Source organism: Sturnus vulgaris, chromosome 12, assembly GCF_052056855.1.
Source record: "Sturnus vulgaris isolate bStuVul1 chromosome 12, bStuVul1.hap1, whole genome shotgun sequence".
Lineage (NCBI taxonomy): Eukaryota > Metazoa > Chordata > Aves > Passeriformes > Sturnidae > Sturnus > Sturnus vulgaris.
This window is the reverse complement of record NC_142254.1, coordinates 9317754-9332790: the sequence shown is the minus strand read 5'-3', so window position 1 is coordinate 9332790 and position 15037 is coordinate 9317754. Positions and strand designations below refer to the sequence as shown.

General features: G+C 39.3%; 1 protein-coding gene across 2 annotated transcripts; it reads left to right on the top strand.

The window, feature by feature from the left end:
• The first annotated feature begins 365 nt into the window (after positions 1 to 365).
• On the top strand, positions 366 to 13870 carry BRD7 (bromodomain containing 7). 2 transcript variants are annotated; one of them, XM_014882792.2, is made up of 17 exons: positions 366 to 506; positions 838 to 1046; positions 1444 to 1573; positions 1972 to 2029; positions 3123 to 3267; positions 4412 to 4522; positions 4848 to 5032; positions 5815 to 5938; positions 6579 to 6654; positions 7151 to 7258; positions 7880 to 8012; positions 8755 to 8866; positions 10017 to 10073; positions 10901 to 11012; positions 11159 to 11302; positions 12384 to 12527; positions 13347 to 13870. In XM_014882792.2, exons 1-17 carry the CDS (start codon positions 458 to 460, stop codon positions 13409 to 13411), a joined length of 1962 nt encoding a protein of 653 aa, XP_014738278.1. In that variant the 5' UTR covers positions 366 to 457; the 3' UTR covers positions 13412 to 13870. The 2 variants fall into 2 exon arrangements, with proteins under 2 accessions (XP_014738278.1, XP_088028010.1); XM_088171884.1 differs by lacking the exon at positions 366 to 506 and adding an exon at positions 613 to 742.
• The last annotated feature ends 1167 nt before the right edge of the window (positions 13871 to 15037 follow it).

Below are 15037 nucleotides of genomic sequence, written 5' to 3'. Positions count from 1 at the left end.
AGGTGATAGAGTCATCATCTCAAAGGTGTTTAAGACGTGCATGGATCTGGCTCAGGGAGATGTGGTTCAGGGGTTACAGTGGGACACGGTGATTTTCTTCTTCTAGCCTTGACCATTCTGTGATTCGGTAGGATGCCGTGAGGGTTCTAGAGAGACGACGCTGCCCAGGGAGAGGAGGGGGCTGCTCATAAGAGAAAATGCCCCGAGGTCGCCTCTTACAGGCGTGGAGCGGATCGCGGCCCAGGGATCGCGGACCGGGCACGGCGGCTCCGGGACCGAGGCTCAGGGATCGCGGACCCCGATCCCGCCGCTGCCCGGCCACACCGCCCAGCACTGCGCCTGCGCGAGACCTCCAGAGCGGCAGGGGGCGCTGCCGGCCGCCGTCGCCGGCCGGGGAAGGCCGGGCCGGGCTCCGCCTCAACAGCGCGGCCTCTCCCGGGCAGGCCGGGCCGGGGCCATGGGGAAGAAGCACAAGAAGCACAAGTCGGACAAACATCCGTACGAGGGTGGGTCCCTACGGGAGTGGGCGGGCGGAGGCCGCCGTGCAGCGCGGCCCGAAGCGGCCGCGGGCCCTGGAGCCCCCAGCGGCGGCCGCCCCGCCCCGCCGGGCCCAGCGCCGGGGCGGTCTGAAGGCTCCGCGCTGGGGCTGCGGGGAGCGGGGCCCTCGCTCCGCCCGCGGGCCCGGGGTCGGGAGATGGGCGGCGGGCTCGGCTCTGCTGCAGGGACTGGACATGAGGAAACGGTGCGGTGAAGAAGAGGAGCGATCGCGCGGGGTTGTTGAGGACGGGAGTGTGTTTTGTTCGGTACTCACACCGCTTGTTTCTCTGCTGGTTTAAGAATACGTAGAAAAGCCGCTGAAGCTGGTGCTGAAAGTTGGAGGAAATGAAGTTGCTGAGCTCTCCACTGGAAATGCGGGACTTGATTCCAGCCTCTACGAAGACAAATCTGAGCATGAAAAACACAAGGACAGAAAAAGGAAAAAGAGAAAGAAAGGAGAAAAACAAGTTCCTGGCGAAGAAAAGGAGAAAAGAAGGAGAAAAGTTAAGGTAAGTGGTCATGCTACTGCATTTTAGCAGAAAAAAATGTTTTGAGTTTCTCTAGGTTTCACACGAAAAGGTCAGCAGATATAACTGTAACTTTTATCCTTAAACTGGAATACATTCCGACTCGGTGTGTGAGGGTTTCTTGTCTATTTTTTTAAACGATAGACACCAGATAGCTGTCATATTTTCTAAAAATTTAATTCAGTGGTATATTGTATGGCTGAATTATTTCAGTGTCCAGCAGATGGAGACAGTACATAAAGAATACAGAATTTTTAAACACAAGCTATTCTTATCTTTTAAACGTCGTGAATTTGTTTTGAAAAATCTAGAGAGCATTATGTATGATAATATTGCAAAGCCTGCAGGTGCTCTTACATTTCCATAACAATCTTTCCAGGAGGATAAAAGGAAACGAGATCGAGACCATGGAGACAGTGAGGGAGAACAGGAAATGAAGTGCCAGACCCCTGTCAGAATGGAATTGTCACCAGAGAAACCACTGACGAGCACTTTATCAAAGCAGGAGGGTAGGGGAAGGAAGACATTTCTTTTGCTAATTCATGTTTTCTGCAATTGACTCGTGTTTTATTGTTCTTTGTTTCTGTAGCAAGTGACTTTACATTTTGTTCCATCTCCGTGTTTTTCTCCATCTTGTGCAAAAGTTTGGAATTAGGTTGCTGTAACTCTTTTTTGCAGATTGGTATCTAGTACTTCTGTCAGAGTGAGCAGAATGTCAAGTAAGGGCAATGAGAAAAGTAGATCCCCTGTAGGTATTGTGGGGTTTGCCATTGTATTCTTTTCTTTATACTGAATTCTCAAGGTGCATCAGTTTTGTTTAGTTGATTTCTGGTATCTTAGAAGTTTCATACCTTGTGCAGTCAGTTCTGCCTCACACCCCGTCTCTTTCCCCTTCTTTTTGGTCTAGAGGTGGAGCAGACACCACTGCAGGAAGCTCTGAATCAACTCATGAGACAGCTGCAGAGGTAATGTCTGTGCTACAGCCATGTGCAGAACTGTGAAGTGAAAATAACATCCAGTAAGGGAAGGGGTACACACAAAGCTGAGTGAAAGTATTATTGCTAAATACATTGATAAGAGAGCTATTTTAGGAATTTAAGTTCTAGTTTAAGAAAGTGTACTTAGAACTTCTCTTCAGCTTAGGCTTCTTGTGAACACGTCCAGTTTCAAGTTCATAGTGGTTGTGAAAAGCTGTCAAAACCAGGAAAATTTTCCAATAATGTGATGCTTTCTTTAGGGGAACAAGACATTATAATTAACTTGCCAAAGTTTCCTCTACCTTAAGTTCTCCTATTTTTTTACTATAAAAAGGAAGTATGTACCTGAAAACTTCAATCATGTTCTCTTACTGTTTTATTAACCAAATGTCTTTTGGTTAAAACAATCAAGTCTGCAGTTCTTTCAAGTAATCTCTTATTAAAGATAATCTTTCTTGACTTTAAGAGTACCTACATCTTGTACAAGAGTGGTTGAAAGATCTTTCCCTTTAGCTGTCTCACCAGACTAAGCTTGAAACTTTGTTTGCTAGTTTTCTCTTACCTGTAAATTTTCAAGACCTAGGTGTGGTATCAATTTCAAGAAACTTAAACTATTAAAAAATGCCTGTGTTAGTTTTGGCTCCCTTTCTGTGCTTACAAAAAGCCACAATTTTGATTTTGAGCCCTGTCTCTTCCCTTCTGATAATTTCTGAGTAAGCGATGAATGACAAGAATATTTTTATGATATACTTTTATTTTTTAATTAATCCTAATATGGTGTGAAATGCCTGTGTTGAAATCTAAAAAGTTTGGGTATTTTTCATCTGCTTGGGAACACAGGTAGTTATCAAAATACAGAAATAACTTCTGAAATACGTTTGTAGTACTTTTTTGGCATATGGGTTTGCATATGAGATCTTTTCAACCTTGAAAGGGAAAGATTATGCTGACACAAGCTGTTTCTCTCTTTATAGTTCTGATTTCTTTTCAGCTTAGTTATTTCCTTTCTATTTAATTCCAGACTCAGTATGTTCTTTGTTATAAGTTGAAACATAAAAAACTGTCTTTCATTTCTTAACAGAAAGGATCCAAGTTCTTTCTTTTCATTTCCTGTGACTGACTTTATTGCCCCTGGCTATTCCATGATCATTAAAAACCCAATGGATTTTAGTACCATGAAAGAGAAGATCAAGAACAATGGATACCAGTCCATAGAAGAATTAAAGGTAATGCTTTGAATTTTGTTTAGACTACAAAAGTGAATTATGCTCAATTGACTTGAAGGCTTGTATTTTATGGGAATAGAAAGATGCCAGAAATAACCAGTACTTCTGCCTCAAGAAATGTTTCTTGAATTTTTGTGAGCAAGTAAGTTCTGACAGTAAAAGAGAAGACACTTCTGGTTTGTAAATGTGCATCTCAAAAAGATGCAGATGGTTTCAGGTTTTGTGCAGGATTGCATAGAATCTGTCAGTTTGTCCTTCAGCCTGTTGTTTTAGATTTATTACTTTTTCCAGGCTAGTGTGGTCATGGAATGAAGGCACTGTGAGCTTGGCCCTGTTGGCAGCAACCACTTATCCTGGTGCTGTAATGTGCCAGTGGATTCAAGGGCCTGTTTTGAAAGCCGCCTAAAGCTTTATAAAGATGTGGGGCCTAGTTTTGTTTTGTTTTCTTCATCAGCAATACTCTAGTTCTTTACTGGGCTAGATGAGGACCTGAGAGGTGCAATTAACAATTAGGCAGACGTTAGCTAATAGTATTGGTTGTATTTTCTTGCGCTTTCTTCTTTAGATCTCCAAAACTTAAGAAGAATATTCCCTGTTGTAACAGCTGTTTCTGGTTAGTTTTAAATTTTAACTTTGTAAATAGATAAGAATGTGATAAAACATATTCACCTTTAGAGTCTGCAGCAGGTATGGAAGTGCGCTTTCTAGCTCATTTGAATTTCAAACAAGCATACATTTCTTCATTGTAACTAAAACGTTGGGATAGTCTTTGTAATAATTTAACTTTGAACTGCAGCTTTTCATTGTCTTTGGTAGTTGCTTCACTTTGTTTTAGTGACTGCTGATTGGCCAGGAGGTGGGTAGCTGTAGCTAAGAGGGCTTTCCTTAAAACTTTGAAAACTACAAACAATACTGAACACTTTAGAATAGTTTAAGGATGTTTGTTGGGTTGATAGATTCAAGTCTTAAAACAAAGTTACATACTTACCTCTTTACATTTTTAATAGATTTCTTTAATTCATTCATTAGGAATATTCTAAGGGTTTTTTTCCCTAAAGCTCAAGACACCACATTTGCAACAAGAATATCAGTATAGTATGCTGTAAAATTAACTTTCATTCCAAAATTATTGATGTTTGAACAGGATAACTTCAAACTGATGTGTAATAATGCAATGATTTACAACAAACCAGACACCGTTTACTACAAAGCTGCAAAAAAACTGCTGCACTCAGGGATGAAGATACTTAGCCAGGTAACTAAAAACACCAACCAAAATATTAAAAAGTATACTGCTTTTTTTTTGATCCCTGTTTATTCCCTTTTACAGGGATGTTTTGAAAATTAATAAAACTTTGGTATTTGTCAAATGCTTGTATACTGCAATATAAATAGTACATTGTTTTAGTACTTCTGCCAGATCAGTCATTGTAGAAATAGTTGCATTTAGTATTTCACCTTCTAGACTATTTTTGTTTGCTAGCATAAGAAAGATAGAACAGAAATAAAATTAGTCTCTGTGAGTAGGTTACAAAAAGATTAATTGAAGAAGCAAGTAAAAGGATTTTGATATTATTTAGGAGAGAATTCAGAGCCTGAAACAAAGTATAGAATTCATGGCTGACCTGCAGAAGACAAGGAAGCAGAAAGACAAGACAGAACTGCAGCAAACTGGAGAAGAGGAAATTGGTCCTGGAAAAGACAGAGGAGAACCTGTGGATGGAGACACCAAAGCATTCAAAACACCCAGCAAAGAGCACAAAAAGTGAAGTATTATCTGAGTCATTACAGGGATACGCCTTTTAAATGCTACAGAAATAAGATGACTTAGGGTCCAGTGGATGTGGATTTCTCTCTTTCTGGTACTCCTTAGACATCTTCATCTCAAGGGATCAGCAGTTACATAAAGCATCCTCATCTACTAAAACCAAATAAGTTTAGAATCATTTATGATACAGTCATTTTTGCATATAGATAACTTTGTACTGCTCACCAACTCTACTACTTTTCTGTCTTAGTGTCCATTTCATGGAACTTGAGTAGTTTTGGAGAAAGCTTGCAAACGTTTTTTTAAACATTTTGGTCCAAAAAGCTACATAACCAATTTCGATTAGTTTTTGTTTGTTTGTTTGTTTACCTTATAGTTGTATTTGAAACATGCAGCTGTCTAGCTACAGAAAGTGTACTTTCTGAAATAGCTTTTTGTATCTAGAAATACCAGATATGAAGATGGTAAATATTTAGGTAGATAAATACTGGATACTAAAATTAAGAGTATCTTAGTTTTGTGGGAGACCTTTACAGAGATCTGTGCAGTTACTAACATAGGTTTACATTATTTTGACTGATGTAAACCTTTGTCACATGCCTTCCCCAGCTGTATTAAATGCATATTCATATTCAATAGCACTTTTTTCTGTTGTTAGTTGTTTTGCCTACAAAACCAGGTGCAGAGTTGGCTAAAACAATATTGTCACAGTATCCTGTTGTGTTATTTAGCTAGTTGGTGTTCCAGCTAGTCCCTAAGTTGTGTGGGTATATTCACAGGAAGGATAAAGACCTGCTTGAAGACAAATTACGGAGCAATAGCTTGGAGAGGGAACAAGAGCAGATTGATCGGATTGTTAGGGAGTCGGGAGGCAAGTTAACCAGGCGCCTTGCAAACAGCCAGGTAAGCACTGGGGGATGTGGTAGCTCCTTTCACTTTTCCGATGTGGTAGCTCCTTTCACTTTTCCATAATCCATGTTTCCTTGGCCTTTTATACCAGTTGAAACCTCACGTCTGCTTTTAGTGCAGCTTACACCATTTTACACCATTGATCATTTATATAACATCATAAGGTTAAAGAAAAGTGCTATTTGAATGCATGCTGAATTTCATCAGCAGAGCAAGTTGAGCTAAAATTTTCAATAAAGTTAATAGGGTAAAGGATGAATAGTAGAAAGGTCAAGAAAATAAATCTGACCTGCAAAAATCTCATAGTTCTGAAACAGACATATACGTGATCAAAGGTTATTAATGTTGCAGGAGAAGGAACTCAAGTTTGGTAATACTACACCTGTTTCAATTTCTACATTTTTTGTCTCTTGACCTCTGCAGAAACATTAATATTTATCGTAATACCTTAATTCTTTATGCCTATACCAATAATAAAGTTACCTAATGAAAGTAAAAATTTAGAGCAGCGCTCACTTCTGAGTGACTGATTTCTTATTCATGGAGACAGAACAGTTTCATTAAATGTTGCCATTAGTTTAAGGACCAGGAATTTCAAGAACTATGTAAATTAAATAGTCTAATCTTATTTCAGTGTGAATTTGAAAGGAGAAAACCAGATGGTACAACAACGCTGGGCCTTCTTAATCCTGTTGACCTCGCTGCAGGAGGTAAGTTGGCATGGTTCAGGTAACAAGCCACTTCACATATCCGGCCCTGTGCATCTTTGCAGGGGCAAATCCTGGCCAACAACTGAATGCCTCTTTCCAGTCTGATGAAGATCTGGACTGGAAAAGCTGCAGCTGTGAGGGATCACATAGATGGGCCTCAGCTGTTGTTAGGAGCAGCTGGTGGGAGCCTTCAGTGCTGTTCCTTCTCTGGTTTGTGTAAGCTGTAAAATAACACTTTGGCTGCTGGAGAATTTCCCAGGATCCTCTGATATCTGGTCCATGTACAGAGTGCAGTGGCTGCTGAACCAGAAGGTCACAGATGTTTTAGAATTGGGAACTGTCTGGGTCTCAGATCATTAGTGTGAAGCCTTTGGATAAGAAAGCACCCTTTAAGAGCCACGTCCTGTTTATTTTGAGTTTTCAGCTGTGAGTATTAAATGAGTTTACTCATCTTCCTATGCCTTCTCTGTTTGTGTTTTGATATGTCCTATTGCAGAGCCAGGCTACTGCCCTGTAAAGCTGGGAATGACAGCAGGAAGGCTTCAGTCAGGAGTTAATACATTACAGGGGTTCAAAGAAGATAAAAGAAACAAGGTTACTCCAGGTGAGTGCTGACTTTTTAAAAAAACACAGATCCTTCTTCTTATATAAACAAAGTGTGTTGATCTTGTTACTAGTGCACAACTTTGGAACTAAGGATTTCTAAAGATAAAGCACATAATTAGTGTCCCTGCCCATGGCAGGGGAGTTGGAACTGGATGATCTTTAAGGTCCTTTCCAACCCAAACCATTCTGTGATTCTTTGTATCTATAACACAATTAAACAGTACATCACAAAGTCCAGCTTCAGTTACACATACAAAAGGAGCAAGATATTTTCTTTTTATCTACATTGAGAAGAGAAACTACCAGACGGGAGAACGGTTTTTCATAGCTTTAAAAGAGCAGGGGGAGCCTGAGAACCTTTTTCCAGCATCAGACTGTTCATGTTGTGCTAAAGCACACAGTGGTGTTAATGACATATTTGCAAATACAAATGCATTTGGTTTAGACCTTACTAAAAGTTGTTACATTGTGAACAGATGGTGTTCTGTGAAGACTTGTTTTCACCTTAAGAAATACATTCCTTTAAAGTCTCTTCTTGGGTATTGTTTGACAGCCCCTTCTCATTTCTATCTGATGCATGCAAAGTAGGGTAATAATTAATACTATTGTTATTCATTAGTGACATACTTGAATTATGGACCCTTCAGTTCTTATGCACCAACGTATGATTCAACATTTGCCAACATAAGCAAAGAAGATTCTGACTTAATCTACTCAACATATGGGGAAGACTCTAACCAAGGATCTTCCAGGTAATGCAGCAAGCAGGACGCACAGTGCAGCTCCCATGGGCAGAAGCAGTTATGTGCAGCTCTCTGCAGGACGGGCTGGCTTTGCCATGGAGTGATGGCCTTGCTGTCTTTTTAGCTCACAGGGGTTTGTTTGTGTAAGAAACAAACACTTCAGTAGAAGAACCTGCCTCTACAGTGAAATTAGCCAAGATGGAAGACTTTTGATGCTGCTGATTCCTAGGAGTACCCTGTCTAAACTTGGATGTATTTATAACTGAAGGACTCATGTTCAAAATACTGAGTTGTACAAATGTTTATACAAACTGTGTTTTTTTCACATTAATTACTGCCTTGAATGAGATACAGCTTTGTAAAAGTAATTCTGTTGGTTTATCATTCTTGATTATAAAAACTTCAAAGCTGTTTTATGAGAATTTCACAAGGAGCAGGCACAGTGATATAAATTTTTATGAAAGGAGAGAATACTTTAGTGCAGTATAACTGTGAAGGGCCTGTACAAGCTTGCTTTTGTGTTGATGCAGCTGCCTGAGACACTACATTTTTCCAAGTTTTCCAGTGTCCTATTCAGAATGGATTCCTGAGCTACAGAAGGCAGGCACAATGAAACTAAAGCAATCCATTTTGATCAGATCCTGTGCTACTTTGTGTTTTCTGTGCTGTACATATTGGTTTGACTTTATGTAACTTTTTTACGTTAAAATGGTTGATGTGAAAGTAGTTACTTTAACTATCTTTATTTCAGTATTCAAGATTTTTTTATGAAATCCCAGGATTATCCTCTCTTAATGGCTGATAGTTTGCTTGATGTTCTAACTAAAGGAGGACATTCTAGAGCTCTCAGAGAACTAGAAATGGTAAGAGTGGATTTGTGTACTGTCTGGTCTTTGTTTTAGCACACAAGCTCTAAAGTGAGAGAAGGATGATGCTGATCCTACTGATGGGCTGCCTTTTAACTGATAGAATTGGAAAATAAAGACTGGTCTTTGCCTCCAATGGCAGGATTTTCTGGAAAGAAACACTGTATTGTAATTAGTGAATATTAATATATTCACTATGAATATGAACATAACATAGAGATATAATTACCGATTCTTTGTCCGTTATCCTGTGCCCATTATCACTAACTCCTGTTTCAAGACCAATAAGCAGTTGTTTAAAAATGTTTTAAAATCATTGATAGGCTTTTTTTTTCCATGAAAATTTTATCACAATCCTAGCTGCCACTGTTTAGTTCAGGTGAATTAATATGTAGTTTCTCCCTTCACTTGCTTTTAAACATGTGCTATGTAAAAATACTGAACAGTAACTCTTCCAATTCTTAGGAGATTCAAGTCCTGTCCATGCCAAACATAACAGGAATCAAAGGGGATCATTTGATAACCTTAACTTAAATGACAGTCCAAGAATTATTTGAGAATCTCCTCAGAACAGTTCCTCTTAACTAAAAGTCTTGCTTTGAGTTTCTCATCAATGCCAGCCATTGAAATAAACAGATTGTAGCCTTTTACTAATGGGTCAGATATTACCTAAATTAATGGTAGAAATAGTTCATGGACCTTTTTGCTTCAGTTCACACTTTTCTGTAGCATTACAGGTTTAGCTGTTTTTATGTACCCAGTAGTGGCACTGACTGTCAGGGTTTGGCCACTTACTCTTGGCAGTATTAAGAGAAATACAATTGCATACAGAAACAGAAAACATTTTAGCCTCTAATAACCACCCTTCCTCTTCTTTCTGCCCCCCAGTAAATAGTCTCTGATGTGACATAACTGTGAATTTTGCAAAGAGAAATAAAACCTGAGCTGAAAAAAATGTATTTCAGTAAACATTAATACCCCAAGAAAGACCCTAAAAAATAGCTGCATTGTAACTTACTTTACAGTGAAAGCACATTATGGCATTGCATGCTTCCCTCTCTTTAAAAATACTGCATCCTGTAAGATTTTACTTTGAATTTAAAAGAACAATTTTAACACCTTCTTTAAAAATCCTTTCTTTGTTCAGCCATTGGAGGAAGCTGAAGGCTCACCGGAAAGAAGTGATGCAATGAAAGATGTAAAGGTAAAATTTTTCTATATTAACTTCTCCAACCAACCTGTCCAAGCTCACAGATAGAAAATGGCCTAAAACTTTCAGGCCTGTACAGCAACACTGAGACTTTGACAAGCTGTAAATCTTGTGAAAATGGTGTGTCCCTTTGTAGGCATAAGGAGAATAAGGTTCGCTAAAACATGAAGTTTTAACTGAGTGTTAAGAGAACGGGAAGCAAATGCTTATGTATTTCTGTTTGGGATTGTTAGGAGCTATAGCTTTGTTTCTATCTTAATCTAGTTTTGTTTAACATGGATTTCTAATGTAGATGTAAGCTGCCACACGATATGGAGCAGTCTGAGAAGTTCTCACTTTGTGCCCCTGTAGGCAATACATTATAGATCTCAAATCATTCCACCCAAACTTTGCTCAATTAGATTAAGCACTTCTTGGGCCAGGGCTCTTGTGAAGCATGTCTTCATCTGCAGCCAGAGCCCAGATTCCTTTTGAATTTTGGCCTCAGATCATCGATAAGATCTCCTTTAGGTGAGCTGGAGGAATTTTTAAATTGTTTTTTTAATTGGCATGCTGGTCTGAAGTTACTACATCATTTGTGCATATCCCCAGTGGTTTTGGCAGATGCCATTTTCTATTTGTGTATGAAATAGAATATTAAACAGTAACTGTAGAACAGCAAGTTTTACAGGGTGTCTTCTCAGCTTTCCCTCTGTATGTTCACTTATTTTGGTAGAGCAGACTAACCTTACCTTTGTGTTCTGGTCTTCCCCAGACAATTTTGTTGTTTCAAGACTGAGTTAAGTATTATCGAAATTATTACTTGCTGATTTTTTTCCCAGATTATGGAAATTGATATTGCTGCCAGGCTGGACGCTGCCAATAGCGACAGACTTACAGCTCTAAAAGCAGTTACAAACTTTGGCATGCCTATGGAGGAGTTTGATTCTGAGGGTGAGTCTTTTTGGTAGTCATAGTTCTGATATATGTCTGTAACTCCTTTAGTTTCTCAGTCTCTTACTATATTTTATATCATAAATTAAGTAAATAGAGTTTACTTAGATCTTACTAGTCAGGAGTTTCTTTTTCTGTTTAAACAGAGGCTGAAATCTTCCAGAGGAAACTTGATGAAACAACAAAGCTGCTCAGAGAACTCCAGGATGCCCAAAATGAACGACTGAGTACAAAACCACCCCCTAATATGATTTGTCTTCTGGGTCCATCTTACAGAGAAATGCACTTGGGTAAACACACTTCTTCTGGTCATTCTTGCAGAATTGATGAAGTCCTAGCTGGTATCAACTCCAAGAAAAAAAAAATCTCAAGGGCTATAGTACAGATAATGTGCCCTGTTAGGCCTAGAGAATGAATTTAAACTTTTTGAGATGTAAAGCCAGATAAAAATCTTCAGTAGTAATTACAAGTATTTCCTCTTTATTCCTAAAGATTAGGAACTGATTAAAGAACTCATTGAAGCTTCTGTATGCTATGGGGCAGACAGTGGTTAGCCAGTAACTCCATGAGTTTTGCAGTGTCTTTGAATAGAGATTGCTTAAGTATTACCAAGTTCTTATTGCAAGGCCAGCTTTGGTCCAGGATGGATCTGGTTATCAGTCTACTGAGTTACACTAATTAATACCAGTCATACATTCTTTAGTTATTTGAGCAAACCTGCTCGTCTCACAGATCAACTACACAGCTTGTGTTAATGGCAGCCCTCTAGGATAGGACTGTGTGCAGAGTGCCTGTTTGTCAAGTAAAACTGACTTGTGCAATGCTATTCATGGTCTAAACTAAACCACACTGTTGTGATTATATAAATTCCCCATTATTGAAGAAATATGACCAAGTTTGTACCACACCAAGTCTAAACCAGACCAAATACTATCTTTTTAAAGGGTTTTTAAGTTTCACTGCTTACACCTTCCTTCTTAAGGGAAAACTGCATTTGTAGCAACAAGAACAGTCTCTCTTTACATCCAAAGCTTCATGCTAAATCCCAAAATCCAACTATTACTAACAATGCTGTGTAGGTGCCACCAGCCCTCTCCCAGCTGCTGTGAGTGTGGCCCAAGTTTCATTAACTTACTTTTTAACTTCTTGTGTTTCCTGATGGCTGCAAGCCTTGAGCAGCAGCTTTTTCATTCCTCCTGTTCTTCTTAACCATCTCTTGGTTGTCCAGGATGTCTTGCATGGCTGCACACAGAAAAACAAAGTTTTTCTGGTCTAGAAACATCATTTATAAATAATTAAACTGTTTGCAGGGTGATTCAGCAAATTGGTGTCTATATATAGCACATAAACACATCCTTTTGTCTTTGCCAGCTGAGAGAGTAACCAATAACCTGAAAGAACTTGCCCAGCAAGTGACTCCAGGTGACATTGTCAGTACCTATGGAATCCGGAAAGCAATGGGAATCTCGGTTCCTCTACCTGAGACAGAAGACAGCTGGGTAGATTTGACAGAGGGTGAGTATACAAAAACATCTTGTAGCATCTGTTCAGCTAGAACAAAACCACATCTGCAAATCCTTAGACTGGCTTATGGTAGAACTTGCAGTAGTGTGGTTCCAATTTTCAGTTCTCTCCTTTTTAAATTCTGTTTCGAATGGAAAGTTGCTGCCTTTGGTCTCAGTCCAAAATGAATCTTTTGTGTGTATGGAACTTTGGTTATTAATTTAATTTTAGTTTTTCCATTTTGTGTGAAGTTGCAAGAGAGGAGTTAAAATTCCTCATTTGCTAAAACAAGAACGTTTTGATTCTTTCTTCTCCAGGCTTTTGGCTGTGCCCTCCAGCCTAAGTAGTGGCTGTTTTTGCTGGATTAGAGGGTCTGGTCAGTGGAGCCTCAGTGCCAGACCCTGTCCTCCCCCATTTAGCACATGCACAGCAAAAGAGTACCCAGAGTTAGGATAGGGCAGGAAGAATTTCCTCTCACGAAACATAATTCACACAACAAATTTACTCAATCTATGATATTGAAAGCCTTCATTAAATAACATTTTAACTGATAGAGCATTATTAATTCAGGAACTCATTCCTATTTTTAAGGAAACTGCTCAAGAAATTCCAGTTTCAATATTATTGAGCCTTTTCCATAACATAACACAGAGGCTTTGTAGCAGAACCAACTGAAACACAGGATTTTCTGGTACTGTTGCAGAACAAACAGCTAGCTGATACAGGGCTATCTGCATAAATATCAAATGACCTGAGGCATGCTTTGCTGTATATGCATGTCTTCACTTTTGCATTCTGTGGTCAGTGACCTGCTATCTTATAAACTTTCAGACTTTGAAGAGCCTAAAAAGACCATCACTGTCCCTGAAAATGAGTGTGGTGCAGTTACAGGCTGAAGATTCTGTTCAGCTTACAGCTGTTTGTTTGATTCTGTTTAAGAACCAGGTAAATGTTCTTCAGGTGCATTCACCGTGTGTGTTTATTGTGTGTTAAATTACTTTTGTTTATTAAATTTTGAAACTGATGGCTTTTGGAGGGTTTGTATTACTTAATTCTGCTATGTAAATGCACTAAATTATTCTTTTTGCATTCTCTACTATTTTTAATCTCCTCTGCTGCATTTAAGTTTTCCTAAATTACCAAGTGTCTGCAAAAGTCAAAGTATAATGAAAACGTGCCTATATACGGTGCAGGGACTCAACCAAAAGTTTCTAGAAGCAATGTATAGACTTGTCTCTGAGTCTGGTTAGTGCAAACATCATTAAGTGTCTGAACATGCAACTTCCCCTTTTTAAAATTACTGTGCAACTCCCATGGACATGAGGAAGAGAAATAAACTTTTTATATAAAACTGATGCAGTGTGATGAATTTAAAAAAGCTCAGCTTTGCGAGACTTTGAATGTAGATGAATCTCCTCTTAGAGAAACCTTGTTGTGTCCTTACAGTGCTTAAAACTGGAGGGCAAGCTCAGACCCATGACCAGAAGTGAGACTAGCAAACCCACCTACTTTCAGCAAGTAAAAGTACCCCATGGAGGTGGTACACTCATCTCTGAGACACTCAGGCAGACACTTCTTCATATTATGCAGAGGTATTAGCAGACACTGTCTGGATAATGATTCTAGGCCTGTTTATCAGAAAGGAGCATACATTTTGAAGCCTTGTCACATTAAAAGACAGTTCCTGTTTGCCAGAGGTGCAGCACAGCTCTCAGGCACAGAGAACTCAAGCACTGCAAGGGGTAAAGGTGCAGCCAGTGGCACACACACTCAAGTAAGCTTTTCCCTGTGCTCCCCCCTTACTCTCACTCCATCACACAGTGCTACACATGGCTTCTACCACAGGCATCCTGAATTGGTTTTAGATACTGCTTTTCTTTAATCCACGATTCCAGTACAACCTTGGAGTGAAGAGGAATGAGCTGTAGGGTTCGAGCCATCCCTGATGTGTGCAGGGGCAGGGAACTGAGCTAAGAGGTAACTTACAGACCAAACAGCATTGTGAATTCCACCCTCTCAGTCTTACAGCCAACATCATTCTTGCTTCTTTCATCCCTTCCTTCCTCTCTAAAAAACGCTGCAGAAAGATTTGTTTTTAAACTTTCACAATTACTAAAATACATTGCAAAATTTTTAACTGTCAGCCTGGGTTTTCTTCGGTAGTTTGAATTGTCCCAGAAGAGTTCAGAGTCGCCACTGGAATTTTTTCAGTTCTAGGTAATAGCAGCTGAATTATTACTCCAGAGAATGAATTTTTCCATTACTATATAAATCATTTTCATGCTACAAGAAAAAAAAAAACAGCTTCAGGGCAAATGTGTCGGCCAAATCCTTACTGGCTCCTGCCATAGTGTCTCGTTGCCCATCACTCACCTTTTAGATGGTGCAGGAGGTGGCTGCCAGAGATGGAAGTATTGACATTTCTCATCAGCTGTTGAACACGTGGATGTCACTCTAAGCATTTTCTACTGGCTACATTTTTTAAAAAGATAAATACTAAGTTTAGTTTATGAGTGAAAACA